The sequence below is a fragment of the Babylonia areolata genome, chromosome 3 (assembly GCF_041734735.1).
Source record: "Babylonia areolata isolate BAREFJ2019XMU chromosome 3, ASM4173473v1, whole genome shotgun sequence".
NCBI lineage: Eukaryota > Metazoa > Mollusca > Gastropoda > Neogastropoda > Buccinidae > Babylonia > Babylonia areolata.
Genome location: NC_134878.1, coordinates 5,623,668 through 5,640,225, shown reverse-complemented (window position 1 = coordinate 5,640,225; position 16,558 = coordinate 5,623,668). Strand labels below are relative to the sequence as shown.

The 16,558-nt window shown below is 42.3% G+C and overlaps 2 protein-coding genes across 3 annotated transcripts in view; one reads left to right on the top strand and one right to left on the bottom strand.

Annotated features, from left to right (window-relative positions):
• Nucleotides 1–3,978: 3,978 nt before the first annotated feature.
• On the bottom strand, nucleotides 3,979–9,708 carry LOC143280421 (uncharacterized). Its single transcript, XM_076585057.1, has 2 exons — nucleotides 8,856–9,708; nucleotides 3,979–6,007 (listed from the first exon to the last, which is right to left on the bottom strand). The coding sequence occupies exon 2, from the start codon at nucleotides 5,906–5,908 to the stop codon at nucleotides 5,492–5,494; it is 417 nt and encodes a 138-aa protein (XP_076441172.1). The 5' UTR covers nucleotides 5,909–6,007; nucleotides 8,856–9,708; the 3' UTR covers nucleotides 3,979–5,491.
• Nucleotides 9,709–11,180: 1,472 nt separating this feature from the next.
• The window catches only part of LOC143279682 (alpha-N-acetylglucosaminidase-like), a 50,753-nt gene continuing 45,375 nt past the window's right edge, over nucleotides 11,181–16,558 (top strand). Inside the window, exons 1-3 of one of the 2 annotated variants that reach the window (XM_076583770.1) lie at nucleotides 11,181–11,413; nucleotides 13,879–13,939; nucleotides 16,236–16,393. In XM_076583770.1, the coding sequence (XP_076439885.1) occupies nucleotides 11,405–11,413; nucleotides 13,879–13,939; nucleotides 16,236–16,393 (228 nt within the window). In that variant the 5' untranslated portion in view covers nucleotides 11,181–11,404. The remainder of the gene's footprint in view (nucleotides 11,414–13,878; nucleotides 13,940–16,235; nucleotides 16,394–16,558) is intronic. The other variant, XM_076583769.1, reaches the window with a different exon arrangement.

Genomic DNA, 16,558 nt, shown 5'->3' with positions numbered 1-16,558 from the left:
TACACAGAATATCTTTCACGTTCCTTGATTCTTTCATTCCACCCTTGAAACCAGCAGTCAGATATACGTTCTTTATATATATATATATATATATATATATATATATATATAGAGAGAGAGAGAGAGAGAGAGAGAGGAGTTTCAAATTGTTTAATGTCAGACCGCATAAAGCACAGATTCCCTCGTCCTAGCTGTAAAAATGATTCTCTAACCAATCATGTCGCTGAAATGTTATCGATCCGGCAGCAGAACAGAGATGGCGAACGTGTGAGAGCCCACACTGTCACAGAGGAAACACTGCTGTTGCTCCACGCTTGGTGTCCGTAATGAACACCGCCTCCAATTCAAAAGATATGTCTCTTCTTCTTTTTAACTCTCTCCATACGAACGGCGAAAGAGACGACGTTAACAGCGTTTCACCCCAATTACCACCATCAAAATATTGCAAGCGGAAGGCTCTTATACTGAAGAGGTGAATGTTGACAAAGAATACCACAATTCTGACGACGGAAGCTAAAGGTTGGGTCATTCAGACACCCACTGGACATCCGAGGGGTCAGTCTGTGTAGAGAAGAGAGGACTGGCCGTACTGAGTGTGTTAAGGATGCGAGATGTTCAAAATGGCAACATACATTCTAAATAATCGATTAATAGTGTACGAGTATTGCCACGTACAAGAGATCACCACAACATCAATAATTAAATAAGTAAATGAATTAAAAGTAAATTTCAAAACAGTGTTTGCCCATGAATGAGATGACAGACTCTTTCATGCGAGATGTTTGATGCATCAAAAAGGAAACCGCGATGACTGGCAACATGTCCATGTTCCAAACTCTTTATATCACATAGAATCACTTTCCAGTTTTAAAAGATCATTGGAACCCCTAGATTTACACTTCTGATAATTATTGAGATTATGTACTGTGCAGTGTATGTTTTGAGCACGCAAAAGCTATTCATTCATTCCTCATGAACTGCGTGGTTTGGGTTTTGTTTAGGAATGAAATTAGCTCTCTTTTTTTTAACCAACTGTCGTGATCGAACCTTAACCATGTGCACGGAATGTGGTTTTGTTCCTCTCTGGCTCCGATTCACAGAATGATGCAGAAGAAAGATAATGCTCTCTCTCTCTCTCTCTCTCTCTCTCTCTCTCACACACACACACACACACACACACACACACACACACACACACACACAAGCACGTGTGTCGACCGACCAATAGCCAGACGCTGAAGAGTGGAATGGTGAATGGTCGTTGTCGTGCTGCTTGCTTTGTTTGCTGTATTGAGTAATTGAGTTGGGTGAGACAGTTCCAAACCACACAGCATTCACGTTAATGCATCTGAACGGACGTCACTACAGTGCCATGAACAATGCAGAGGGGTACTGGTCATCAAAAAGCTTTCAGAGCGCGCGCACACACACACTGGCTCACACACCCACACACCTACACGCACCCACCCACCCACACACACCCTTAGAGAAGGTCAAGTTGGTTCAACCAGTTAGGGGGCGTTGTAGTTTGTGGTTAGTGTATACAGTGTACTTGGCAAGAATGAATAAAACTTGTGTGCATACTTAATTCTTAGTTATTTTCCCGAAGAAATGGAACCTGACACAGGTTGACAAAAAAGGAGCGAGATTTTCATTGACTGACCTTTGGGGCTGTAAGTAAGTATTTGCAATTATTTCATGCTTTGTTGATAACTTATATCTGTTTAAGAGGTGTAGCCCCTTCCAATCTCTGTGGCTGCCTTCACCTCTACACTCCATCTCGCTCACTACGATCAGCTTCGGATTCACTCCACTTACGCATACCCAGATTCAAACTCTCGACTGTTGGCCCCCGTTCTTTCTCTGTCTCTGGGTCTTGCAACTGGAATGAACTTCTTCTTTCGCTTCGACAAGTCTCCACACTCAGCTCTTTTAAGTCTGGCCTTAAAAGCCACCTCTTCCCAAAATAGCCTCCCTTCCCTGCCTCTTCCTTGTCTTTAGTTTCTCCAGTTTTAGAGTTATGCGTGCGTGAGAATGACTGGTGCGAAAGCGCTTAGATTTGTCTATGCACAAGATTCAGCGCTATATAAGTACCATTATTATTATTATTATTATTAGTTTTGTATCAGTGGAATTGTGATGTTGTGTCACAAAAGTACTGAAATAACCTTTCAGCTGATGTGATATTGCTAAGTTGGTTGTAAGCAACATGTGTTTAATTCAGAAACTGTGGCATTTGTGTCAGTGTAATGCCAGTGTATGTGTGTGTGTGTGTGGGGGGGGGGGGGGGGGGGGGGGTGGGGTGGGGTCAGCTTTATCTTGTGGTTGATGGAAACAAAAGGGGTATGGAATAAAACATATATCCACTTTGTAGGACAAGTGCTGGTTTGTCTTGAGTATTCACCCTCCCCCCTGATAATAATGTGCTGTTTTGTTATGAAGTTTGGATATCATGTTTGGTTTAAGTGGTGTCTTGGCCCGGATTTGCTACTGATTGCGGTTAGTGATATATCTATTGTTGACATACTGTTACCCCCGAAAACGGAGTATGGCTGCCTACATAGCGGGGTAAAAACGGTCATACACGTAAAAGCCCACTCATATACATAGGAGTGAACGTGGGAGTTGCAGCCCACGAACGAAGAAGAAGAAGAAGACATACTGTTGAAGTAGTGTAAGCAGTGAGTTATGAGAAGGCACAGAGCTGGTATGTGTGTAGCAGCTGTGTAGAGTGTTCGGTCAGCAACTTCTAAAGTTGATTTTCAGGTATTACGTATTTTGTATATTAGGTGGTGGTGGTTAAATTTGAAGTGAAAAGATTCACAGACTAACACTGTGTGCTTAGGAGTTTTCATGTGTGTGAGTACATGGGTGGTACAATGCATTGTTAAGAGACACATGCTTGACTTGTTGGTAGATGTGATCATATGTGTAGTAGTTGTGTTATGTTGTGTATACTTTGTTCAGACAAAGTGGGAAAGCACATTGTAACGTTGTTAATTAATAGGTAAACGCTGAGAGCAATGAGAGTCAGTCCTATGTTGTTACACATGGTTTGCTGTTTACTGGAGACACACTGAACTTTGTGTAGACAAAGTGGAGAGGTGTTTGGCAAAAACGGAAACACACAGTTACTATGTGTGGTGTTTACAGGACTTCACAAGCACTGAGAGTTGTATTTGACATATGTTTCGTGCACAACACTGAAGATGCTTAATGAAGGGCTCAGTGTGTAGTGTGTGCTGCTTAGTGCTGCCGTTGTATGATTCTGTTAAACGTGTTATAAAAACCACTCCATGTGGCCGTGCTATTGGGTTGAGGAGAGTGTGTGAGTGTGTGCATCAAGCTGTCTTCTGCCTGCAAACCGATCCTACCCGTCTATTCCCCTCTACCCTATTCTCTATTTTCAGCCTTTAAACAATGTGTATATACATGTGTATATGGGTCACTCTCCAAAGGTGGAGACCAACATGTGACAAGGGTAAAAAAACAACAACAAACACAACCATGCAAATAAAGTCAAATTTCAGGGGTTTTTTTCTGAAAGGTACATGTTTATTGTACTGTGCCATACATGAACTTAAAAAAAGTAAGATGGTGTGTGTACATGCAGGTCTCATAGTAGTGCATGTATGTTTGTAAACGTCCCGAATAACATGGACACCAATAACTCTAAAGATTTCACAACATCAATACTGTATATTCTGAACAACATAAGGTTGTAACAGTGATGAATATGCTAGCTAAAACATACAAACAATAATAAAATACAAACAATAATAAAGATACAACTTTGTTGTAAACAAAGTCAAAGAACAGCGTTTGAAATCAACGTTTTTGCTACATTGTGCAAAAAGTGTGCACTGCTGTGAGAGAGAGAGAGAGAGAGAGAGAGAGAGAGAGAGAGAGAGAAGTCTGAATGGTTTATTGTTTAGGCCTTTCTACCCGTGACAACAGGGGTAAGGGGGGTGAGGGGGGCGGGGGGCGGGGGGGGGGGGGGGGCTTCCGTGTTAACATCCATTGTAAAGAACAGCGCCAATATATGTAAAGCAAACAAAGGGTAGAAAAGAGAGAAAGGACAGAGTAAGACACACACAGAGAGAGAGAGAGAGAGAGGGGGGGAGGGAGGGGACAGAAAGAAGAAGAAAAAGACAAAAGATAGATGGGCAGATTGGTATGTAATCATGCGTCATTAACCAAAGAGATAGAGAGAGAGAGAGAGAGGAGGGTATTGGGGGACGGCAACACTTGAACCAATGAACACAAATCCCAGTTTATTGCTTCGTGGCAGTGGGACGCGGTCCCGTTCATTTGGAGATTGTGGGGCAAGAAGGGGAGTAAGTGGTGGTGGTGGTGCTGTCGATAGGAAAAACAAATAATACTGCACGCAGGAAAAAATACAAAAAAAAAAAACGGGTGGCGCTGTAGTGTAGCGACGCGCTCTCCCTGGGGAGAGCAGCCCGAATTTCACACAGAGAAATCTGTTGTGATGAAAAGAAATACAAATACAAATACAAAATCGTTGACAGACACACAGGTAAATGAAATGTTACAGAGAACCCAGTCCATAGAGTGGTTGTGAAGATTGGTTCCATGACTGTAGCCTGCATTTTCAGAACTGACGGGTTTGTTGCCTGGACCTAAGTATAAAGGAAGTGTTAGACAGCAGCGGTTCAACGTTGTGCACCTGTTGTAAGCAAGTTTCTTTGTCGTTCTGTTCAAGGAATGCTTGAACAAACACACAAAGGTGCAAAGTACTTCTACATAAACGCAAAGCTAATATTTACAAAGATGTATCACAGTATGAATACACTCGCTCATGCAGCCGTGCAACTACACATGTGAAACGCACACAGCATGCACGCTTACAAACACACACACACACACACACACACACGACTGCTGACATTTTTCCAGATGAAATCGATTGGAACATAAATGATTTATACATGGCACTGCCCATGCAAGAACTTTCTCTGTGTGTGTGTGTGTGTGTGTGCGCGCGCGCGCGCGCGAGCCCCCGAGCACGTCTGTGAGTTTAAATTCCCTTTCATTTACAATCTGTCATGTATCAGACGTGGTCCGTGATATTTGTGATTTTTGTCATTATTATCAGTGTGTGTCTACGTGCGTGCGTGCATGTGTATATGTGTGTGTGTGTGCGCGCGCGCGCACGCGAGCGCATTAATGATCAGCTTTTCTTATTTTAGAGTCTCTTTCTCGTCATAAAAGTTAAACTTGTTGAGTACTGTCCGTAGATTGGTTTACTTCTGATATTTCCCCAAACGACTCAACGTTCATATTTTCGTATTTCCTTAAGTTTTGTTTTCCTCTAACAGCTTTCTACCATTCCCAGACTGGGATGTTATATCTTTTGCCTACTTGAATGAAAACAATACAAACGAATAAAGAAAACAAAAAGAAGAAAGAGAGAGAGAAAAAAAGAAAAGCAACAAATAAACGGAGGAAAACGCCGCCCAACCAGCTCCATCTACATCAGGCTGGAGGGGGCCACGCCCCCATCACACGTGGGCTGCATGCCCAGTTTCAGGGCGAAGTCCTTGATGCTGCCTAGACAGGAGCTGTTGGCCTCCAACGTGCTGTAGCCACAGATGAGGACGTTGTCCGTCCGGTGTGCCACCACCACCTCACTACTTGTCCTCCCGATCAACGTGCGCTCGTCCAGCCGGAAGCAGCTCACCTTGGCGCCGCCCAGGAAGAGCGCGAACATGCCGGGGCAGGGCACGTGCAGGCTGTGCAGCAGGCCCTGAGCCTCCTCCTCGCTGATCGACACGCCTTCACTGGCTGCCAGTCTCACCCCGCCCAGATCAAAGATGGCGGCCATCTTGAGGCTGCTCTCCTGGAGGAGGTTGTCCACGATCTCGCTCCACGTCATGAAGTCTATCATAGCAGTGCCGGGGCCCAGGAAAGGTGCAAGGGGCGCTGCCCTCGGGAGTGTCGGGATCAGGCGTTGGCTGAACTGCTGGCTGTCCCAGCTGCACAGTGCCTGAGTGACAATCATTATAGTCATGTTGATTAAAAAACCACACTTCAGTATTTTGTATACGATTCTTTACACTGTGCTCTCTTCCAGTCACTGTCGTCTACAGTCAGCAATGTGATAAATATCATACATATACATATATTATACATTGCCGACTATGTTTAAACCATTTTGTGGCAAAGTCTGAGTAAACTGGATACTGTATTAACATGAAAACGAACAGTAAGTCATCTATAGTCTGTCAAGCTATCCAGTTCGTGACCCAGCCAGTCCACACAGTATACCAAGCACATTCTAATCAACATTCGGTCAGTAATAGACGTCGACCAACAAAAAGCAAATGTGTAGATGAATCTGAGAAAGTACACCCAATCGCAAGAATAAGTTTGACTGGACTCCACTGAAAGGACTACAACAAAGATGTAATACTTAGAGAGGATTTCAAGAGAGGAGGAAGAGAAGTAGCAGCGTGTGGACTGTTCCGCACCATTACGCTCCATCGAAGAACCAGTGTCCGCTATACATGACTGTCATCGGAAAAAAAAACAGAACGGGGGTATGGGGCAGAAAAAGGAAGCAGTAACATTAGTAGACGTTGCAGAAGCACAAGTCGTAGAAGTCGAAAAAGCAAATCTTCATCAATAAAATGCAGTCACGTATCAAAAACCGCTGACTCCATATATTTGGTGAATGATAAATCATAGCTCAGATGTCTTTGTTTTCCATAAAGAAGTGGTAGAAGCGTTAAAAGTCTTGGTTCAACATTTGACCTTTAAAAATGATTTGCGCTTGGGATGGGGAGGTGGTTTCAGAACCTCTCTCGTTGATGCTCAAATAAGTCACCACTCCTGATTTTCTTGTATGTGTTTTTGATGTCAGAAATCCTAATTTAACTGTCTGCCAAGTTTAAAGTGCGGTATAAATGCAGTGTGTGAGTGCGGGCGCAGGCGTGTTTTTCGACTTGGATTGCAAGGTGCGCGCGTGTTTAAAAACAGTTGTCGTTTTAAAATGTATTTCCAGATACTTGTCTCCCAAGTTTATAAAAGTGTTTGGTCACATATCTGTTAAAATATTATGTTTAATGCATACTTTCTGTACCTGCATTTATCTTTTCCTTTCCATAACTAAGTGCTTGAAACTGCACTATATCCACATACTTCAACACACAACAAAAGTCTTTATGTCTACAGAAAGGAATCAGAGTGAACTATTCCACGTAATAGCTTTGAAATTGGATTAGTGTCGTAATAGCTTGTCACGTTATACAGATGCCCAAAAGCTAGCAACCAGATTACTGGTTGAAGGATTTCTTCAGCAACGTGAGTAACTTCTGGCATAATAAAGACACTGTAATATACTACGTTTATGTTATATCCATAGTATTGCATTTAATCAGTCTCTCGTGTCAACAGTAAACCCATCCACACGCGAAGACCATTTGAACGAATCGTCCCTCCACACCACACTGACATTTACAACAGATCTTTTTTCCCTTCAGCCACGGCTATTTGGAACACACACTTTCTCTTTCTGTTCAACAGACCCAGTCTCTCAGTCAACTGAAACGCTACCTTTCCTCTACAGACACTACAGTCCCACCATATTATTATCTGGGTAAAAGGAAAGAACAAATTATCCACTGTCGTCTGAGACGTGGTATGAGCGAATTAAACACTGGTCTGTATGACAGACATACAAGGAATGATCCATCCTGTGCTTGCAGCTTTCCACAACAGACAGCTGAGCATTTTCTATTGCACTGCCCGAACAACAACATACATAGAACAAACACTATTCATAATCTCCCACAAGAACGTATCACTGTACTTAACTTACTATTTTGGTAACACCTCCTTTAGTCTTGAGATAAATGTTCAGCATCTTTGAAACTGTTCATAAGAGTATTACTCAAAGCGAATGATCCGATCCCTAATTCAGACAATTCCCTCCTTTTTTTTCTTTTTTTATTTATCTTTTTTTTTCATTTTATTTATTACAGTACACACAGGCAAAGGCTGAGGTCCCGTGTGCAGCACGCACTTGGCGCACTGAAAAAGAACCCATGGCAACGAGAGTGTTGTCCTCTGGCGAAATTACGTAAAATGAAATCCACTTTCATAGGTACACAAATATGTAAGCATGCACTCAAGGCCTGACTAAGCGCGTTGGGTTATGCTGCTGGTCAGGCATCTGCTCAACAGATGTGGTGTAGCGTGTATGGATTTGTCCGAACGCAGTGACGCCTCCTTGAGAAAGTGAAACTGAAACTGAAACTGAGACACAGGCAAAACAGATGAAAGTGCTCATGTCGCTTCTGCATTAGAAGATAGAACTAGAAAGTTGGAAGAGGCAGCCCTCGCTCTCATTTGTCTCTTTCAAAGTTACACTGAGCTCCATTGAGTCCAAGACCACCAACAATGGAGTCTCTTTCGGCTGAATAACAAAAACCTCTTGAGTCTGCAAAGCACTTTCTGGAAAGTGTTTGGACTGGAAAGAAAACTGCTTCTTGAAAATACAGAATCATTACCACCCGGGGTAAGAGCTGGTTATGGTCACCTCAGTGAAGGACGGCTGACTCACACACACACACACACACACACACACACACACACACACACCCGGCCGGCACACACACACAACACAATAACAACACAACACACACACACACACACACACACACACACACACACACACACACACACACATCTCACCAATTCCCTACCGCCATATTTACTGCACCCCCTCCTGCCTGACATGTATAATATGGCTAAACCACAATGAACGTCTGTGTGTCTCCCTCCCTCCCTCCCTCTCTCTCTCTCAGGCAGAATATTTATATCTGAAACTTCACCTGGCTGTATTCTGCTGCGAAAGAAGACCGGGTACTCGAATTCAGTTCGTGAACTTTCTTTCCACAAAAGGCCAGACACACATTTGCCCTGAGCCAGTCTGTCAGCTTTCCAGGAGAACACAAAACACGGAGATCATGAGCCGCTGACAGTCTGTCCAAGAGCAACAGCTTCTATCGTCTGCTCTTCTTTTCCTGACAGAGGCAGAAGAAAGGTATACAGGCGAATTCCAGCACACCTCCACCTTGCAACACAGGAAACGAAGGAAGGTATGCAGGTTCACAAAGACACCGTACGTATTCCCACGGTTCTTTCTTCTGTTCAGCGTGCCGAAGGATGAATGAAGACATGCACACAGTAGCAATTTATACACATAGTGGCATTTCGCAAAAAGAAAAATTGATGCAACGACTACAGTGGTGAGAATAATCAGTAGATTCACCTACCGCTCCTAACAAAAATAAAAAATATAAAAAGGAGGGGGAAAACTGCGTGGTCCAGTCGTGTGATGCCCGGTAATAGACTTCTTTTTTATGTGCCTGTGGTTCTATTTTTGGCGAGGATTGGGGTCGATTCCAGTCTCAGCAGACAGAACACGTCACCTTGCAGGAACAGTCAGTCAATTCCTCTTCCTCATTCCCACATGTTTACATGCCCAACAGCACGTGAATTCTCACAGTTCACAACAGCCACAAGCCGTGACTGCGCATGGCCGACTCGTGAAAACCAGTTGCTACTGTCACTACACGCGGCACTTGTTCTTCGCAAAAACTGCTGGACTCATGATGCGTGCAGCACAAGACGGAAGTCTTCCTTATCGACAGCCAAACTCGCAGCATCCATCTGATGTGAACTGACAGCCGTGCCTGATTGGCTCAACCCACACCGCAACCAATCGTCTCTTGTATCAGAAATCAGAATGTATTTTTGACTGGCAAAGACGACCAGAGAAAGGTCGCCATTCCTTCATGTGCACACATCGTGCCCTTTCCTGTCACGAACTTGTGGCTGTTTTGACAATCAGATTGCGCATAAAATCTTCGCTGCAGCGTTGACTCAGTGGCAATCCTAAACCATAGTTATGCTCGATTGTAAACGTATTTTGTTTTATTTGTGCTGAGTAAGCTGGGCGTGAGGAAGTGCAGGGGAGGGAATGGTAGGTGAGGGATGGGAATTGGGAGGGGCGTCTGCCCACGCTTTCACGCAATCCAACTCTTTACCACTCAGTATCACATTGAGAGAAAGTCTGGCTGGGGCCGGCCGCCCGGCCTCCACACTTTCTCTCGCTTCAGGACAAAGAGTGGGATTACAGAAAGCATGGTCTTTCTCCTGCCACTCTTTCAATGGCGAGAAAGCCGGCGTGGTGAGTCCCCCAATATTTATAATCAGTTTTTTTCCTTTTTCATTAGGATTGGTTTCATGTCTGTTCCTAACACATTCTTAGAAAAAAATAGATTTAAAAAATAATAATAATAAAAAATAGGGGGACGACGACTACGACAATCGTGATAATGATCATTGTGTGACGCCTCGCGGCAACAACTGACACCCACCAAGACAACGACTGTCCAACTTAGTGAACCAACTACAGCCACTGAGACTGATGTCACGTCTGTCCGTTCAGTTGTGTGTCAGTTCGACCAGTGGGTGGGAGTCGTTTAAATGTCACCTGGACCAAGACCACAGCAGTAAACAACACGACTTTACGGTTTCAAGCCGACACTGAGGTCGTTCACTTCAGCACGTGGACTGAGTCTTGACGCAGAATCCACTTTCCATATTCATGGCTTGCTGATCGAAGAACGGGTGGCAGAATGGTCAAGACGCTCAGCTGCCAACTGAATACAGAGAGTGCGCCAGTGAGGGTGTGGGTTCGAATCCCGCTCTCACCCTTAAGTTCTCCGGCCCAAGTTTGCCGAAAATCAAACTGAGCGGCGTCTACAGTCTTTCGGATGAGACTGCGATACACCGAGATCTCGTCAGTGTCCGAGTCAGTGCAGCACGCACTAGGCGCACTGAAAAGGATTCTATGGCAACACAAGTGTTGTCCTCTGGCAAAATTATGTAATAAAAAGAAATCCACTCTGATAGTAGGTACTCAAATCATGAGAATTTTAACTGAAAAATACATATAAGCATATTTACATTATGTATATATGTACTGGGTACACACATACACCGTGACACACACACGCACACACACACACACACTGACACACACACACACACACACACACATATATATATATAAAAAAAACGTCACTTATTTCATGCTTGGTATCTATGATTTTTGAAGAACTACACTTGTATTCAACTCGATCGGAGCGCGAAGTTTGGCCCAAGAACGGCGATTCCTGTTTGCAGTTATCTAACTTGTGTGTGTGTTTGTGCCACGTGATGAAGTCATGTGAACAGTTCACAACTCCGGGAAAGTCGGAAGCAAAGGGGAACTTTTGAGAGATTTGATTTCAGCTGCATGGAATTGAATTAAATGAGCGTGCACTAAGCAATATTGTGGTTGCAAAACGGTGCGAGTAGGCAAACTTCTGCAATGAAGCAAGTGAGTATAACAAAGCCATTGTTAATTTTGTGTGCATTTCAGAACATGTCATGTTGCACACTGATTCGAGGTGAGACTGAGTGCGTCATTCACAGAATACAGACCTGGTGCCTTAAAAGTAAAATTCCTTTTCAACACGTAGTCCCCATAAGATGCGTTCTTTCCACAAGCTACATTCTCACATCCACATTTACCCCAACTCCCCCTCCCCCTCTTGTCACCCGAAGTCGTCATGACTGCATAATCTCTGTCCCAGGTTGTGCAGTCAGTTGTTTACAGTCGGTGCACATTATGCTTTGAATTATAAATATATGTTATACACAAACACTAAACACTTGTGCACAGATATAAGTGATTTTCACACATGTACACACAAGATAGCAATAAATACAATACTGACAACAAAAAAGGATACCAAAGAAGCCACTTAATGTACACACAACAACAAACACACACAACAAAACCCCACAAAAAACACTGGCTATCAGCATACTGGTTTTATTCGGGTTTCGTCTGTGTTCATTGGCTGCAGTTCACATGTTCACTTGTATATAAACGAGTGGGCTTTTACATGTGTGACCATTTTTACCCTGCCTTGTAGTCAGCCATACTCCGCTTTCGGGGGTGCTCATGCTGGGTATGTTCTTGTTTCCATAACCCACTGAATGCTGACATGGATTACAGGATCTTTAATGTGCGTATTTGATCTTCTGCTTGTGTATACACACGGAGGTAGTTCAGGCACAAGCAGGTCTGCACATATGTTGTCCTGGGAGATCAGAAAAATCTCTACCGTTTTACCCACCGGGCGCCGTCACCAAGATTCGATCCTAGGACCCTCAGATTGAAAGTCCAACGCTTTAACAACTCGGCTATTCCGCCCATCTTTTTTCAGGTTTGATAAAGCACCCAGTTCCTAGGCTTACAAAATGAAATACACACACACACACACACACACACACACACACTCACATGCACACATACACATATATGTATATATATATATAAATATACACACACATATATATATATATATATATATATATATATATAGTGGATTGACGGCCTAGAGGTAACGTGTCCGCATAGGAAGTGAGAGAATCTGAGCTCGCTCGTTGAATCACTGCTCAGCCACCGATATTTTCTCTCCCTCCACAGTGGTGGTCTGGACGCTAGTCATTCAGATGAGACGATAAAGCAAAGTCCCATGTGCAGCATGCACTTAGCGCACATAAAAGAACCCACAGCAACAAAAGGGCTAAATTCTGTAGAAAAATCCACTTCAATAGGAAAAACAAATAAAACTGCACGCAGTGAAAAGAAAAAGGGTGGCACTGTAGTGTAGCGACGTACTCTCCCTGGGGAGAGCAGCCCAAATTCACACAGAGAAATCTGTTGTGATAAAAAAATACAAATACGAATACAAATATATACATATATACACACACATATATATATTATACATATTATATGTTATAGCTATCAGCATACTGGGTTTTTTGTTGTTGTTGTTTCAGGTTACAAAAATAAACACCTGTTCTTAGGTTTATAAGATTAAATACATTATCAGTGAAATCAAAATGCCAAAAGTAAAGTCAAATAAGATGTCCTTCTAACAGCCTACGTAACTTGTCTGATCTATCATAAAGTTGAACAGAGCCTCTGGTCTTTGAAGCATCGGCTGCAACACAGTCTTGTGGAACATCTAACACAAGACTATTTCCACTCTGAAGTCAGCAATAGGGGAATATGATATATGAATTCATATGGGTGTTTCATAAACAAACAAAAAAAGTGTTACATCTTCCACATCTGATTGATAGCTCTTTACTCATGATTTTTTTTTTTTTTTTCACCATTTTATAAAGATGATTACCTGAACAATGAAAGGTGCAGCGCACAAGCACTCAGGAGCTTCGTGTGGAATGTCGTGGATTTCACAAATTGCTGTTCTCCATTTCTTCAGTTGATAGTCTCCATTGCTACAACCAAACACTATACAATGAAATGCCATCATTTGCACAACAAGAAAACTAAAGTATGAAGCAAAAAGTCAAAGAAACAAAGCCTGCTTTTTCCTCTTTCTGCCTCTCTCGGTGGCCTGTGTTGCTCGACGTGACGGAGAGCCAATCAACTTTGAGAATTCACACCACATGACACGCTTCTATAAGTCATGTAAACACGGAACTCTCCAGTTGTCTATTATGTGCATGCCTGCATGCGATGTGAATAATAATGTGTGTGTGTGTGTGTGTGTGTATAGATATAGATATATGTGTATATATATATATATATATGTATCATACACACACACACACACACACACACACGGACACACAACATTACATGGGCATGTTGGAGGTGGTTAGAGGCAAAAGCACAGGATTGGGGACTGAGGAGTCTCTTGTTGACAGCCGATACTTCAGAAATATTGATGATTGTTTAAGACTTATCTTTCTTTTCAGGTCATGTCTTTGTTGACAGTGTCATTGCTGTGTACCTGTGTCATCATGGTATCGGCAGTAGGTAAGGGAATCTTTGTTTTGTTTGTCACCTTTCATCTTCATCTTTCAGCGTCAGTGTGTGCTTACAACTCTAAACCTGTTCAGTGCCAGAGAATTTTGTTAAGAATAAGTGCTCTCACCTTACCAGTGAATTTTGAGGAATCTGGAGTATAAAAAGTTATTCTAGTACAAAAACTGCAGGAGATACACAAAGAAAGTTAATGTTTTTTGTGAGTGGACTTTTTTTCACCAAAAATTATTTTGATTGCAGGTAAGTATTCAGTTGTTGAAAGTGAAGATAATAATCTTTGTGCAACAATAGTCTGTTTCCACTGCCACAAAATGACATCCATAAAGAAAACAGTCAAAATACAGCTGTGAATGGCATGCTTGTTGTCAGTCTACATCCACAGATGAAAATAAAACAGGTTATAAGTTTGTGGTAACAGCCAGAATTGCAGAGATAAGTGAATGACCGTCCCCACAATGACAAACGTGGGTTATATCAACGTAAAAGGTTAATCATATCCTCAGAAACTGCACAGCTGTGTGACACCAAAGAACTTTCTCCAACTTAGAACTTTCCTGTTCTGAAACTTTGTGACAATACCCATTCACTTGTTGCTGCACATGGTTGGACAAAAATCACCTGCTGTGCTGGCCAGTTTGTTTTTTTCTCTTAACAGATCTGTTTTCTTATTTGTGATTAAAGTGTGAAAAACTAAAAAGAAAATGTTTACCTGTCTTTTAGACTTCAAACCCGGGGTTTTATAGAAAGCAAGGATTGTTGGCTGTTGTCCACACTGGGGCAGTAAGCAGTGACAACAGTTCTCTGTGATAAGAAACTCTTGGGAGAGCTGGACAATACAACTACAAGGTCTTCAGAGAAGAAACCCCCCCAGCCCCCTTATGTCTACTGCCATGCCCCATTCCATGCCTGCTGACTAGCCTAGGACCTATTGTCTTCCACCACTCCTTTCCCTCTCCTCTGCCCCTACATCCCAAACTACACCACATACCCACCCATATCTCTGTCACTGTCATCTACTAAAAAATGATGTCTGCTGCAATAGATGTCGTCAAATGTTGACGGCAGTTTCGTTACTATCGTCATGACCTTGTGTCGTCACTGTCGTCATCACCTTTGTGTTCAAACAAATCATCAGACATGAGAGATCCATGTCTGTCATTTTCTTATCCATATTCATTTACACAGCCTGCAAACTTGTGCGAATCTCCTTTATTTTTATTTTATTTTTAATTTATTGTATAATCCAGACACATCAGCCTAACAGTTCAGAGTTTGTTTTTGTTTCTTGAATAAAGTATTTAATATACACAATCCCATTCACAAATAATCTTCCCTTATCATTTATCTCCTGTCTGTGTCAATTTTTAAACAAAATTATGTTTACTGAGGATATGGGCAATACAAAGAAAGAAGACAATGGAGTGGAACATGGAAGGGATGTGTTTTATGTCTTATTTATTGGAGATGCAAGTATCTGCATGCATATTTAGAGCCTGTAATGATATAAACACACAGTGTGTGTGTCTGTCTCACTGGGTGTGTGTTTGCTGGGATAGGGGATAGGCAAAAACCAAAAAAACATAGCTGTTGGATGAATGATATAACTTCAGTGATGCAATGGTCAGTGTTTATTTACTTTCCAAGAAGTAGAGTCTAAGGTGTAATGATTCACTGTTTTTGTTGGAATCAAATAATGTATTTTGCTATATTGTTTACCCAAATGTGAAATGTGATTACATGTTTCTGGACAAATATAACCTTCTCTGCAAGGGGGAAAAAAATAAGAAAAGATTAATCCAACCTAAATATTATAAAGATCCCTGTGCTTTTAGATTTAATTTGCTCATGTCGTCAAAACATGAGCTTACTGAAAAAACACTTGGCCATATACTTTTTGAAGCATTGAAGAGACTTCGAACAGTTATTTTGTGAATGTTAAGTATTGTATTAGCTACTTTTGGTTGATTTGTGATGTTGGTTTATCGTGTCAAGTCATTTTCTTTCCTTATTTTCTTGTATGACCCCCATCAGTAAGGGGCTTTGGCCTTAATCTGAATAAAAGATGGTTATCGTTAAAAAACAACAACATAAAAAACAACACCACCACATTATTACAATTATTATGATTGTGATTATTAATCAGAATACAAACACTGAAAACTATATTTGAGATCTTGAGTAGGGAAAATATTTGATTAAATTCCTCTTTCAACATAGTGAAGACTGTGCGAGTTATAATAATTGTATGTGTGCGTGTGTGTGTGTGTGTGTGTGCGTGTGTGTGCAGAATTTGAGGCTCTGAACCAGCTGCGTAGCAAGTCACCAGCCAGTGTGCAAGCTGCTACTGTGTCTGCCATGGTCAAGCGAGTTGTTGGTGACAGAGCCTCTGAGTTTGTCATTGTCATCAGCCCAGAGTTGTCCACAACGGGCAAGGATGTTTTCAAGGTGAGCGAGACAATGTGAAGTCAATGTTGTATGACGTGTGCTGTACGTAGCGCAGCATTTGCGCCCATGTGTTGTATGACGTGTGCTGTGCATCAGCACAGCATTGGTAGCATGTGTTGTATGACGTGTGCTGTACATCAGCGCATAATTGTCACCCATGTGGTG

Excerpts from the sequence above, each read along its gene's own strand:
- LOC143280421 (XM_076585057.1), bottom strand. The coding sequence starts at position 5,908 with ATGATAGACTTCATGACGTGGAGCGAGATCGTGGACAACCTCCTCCAG.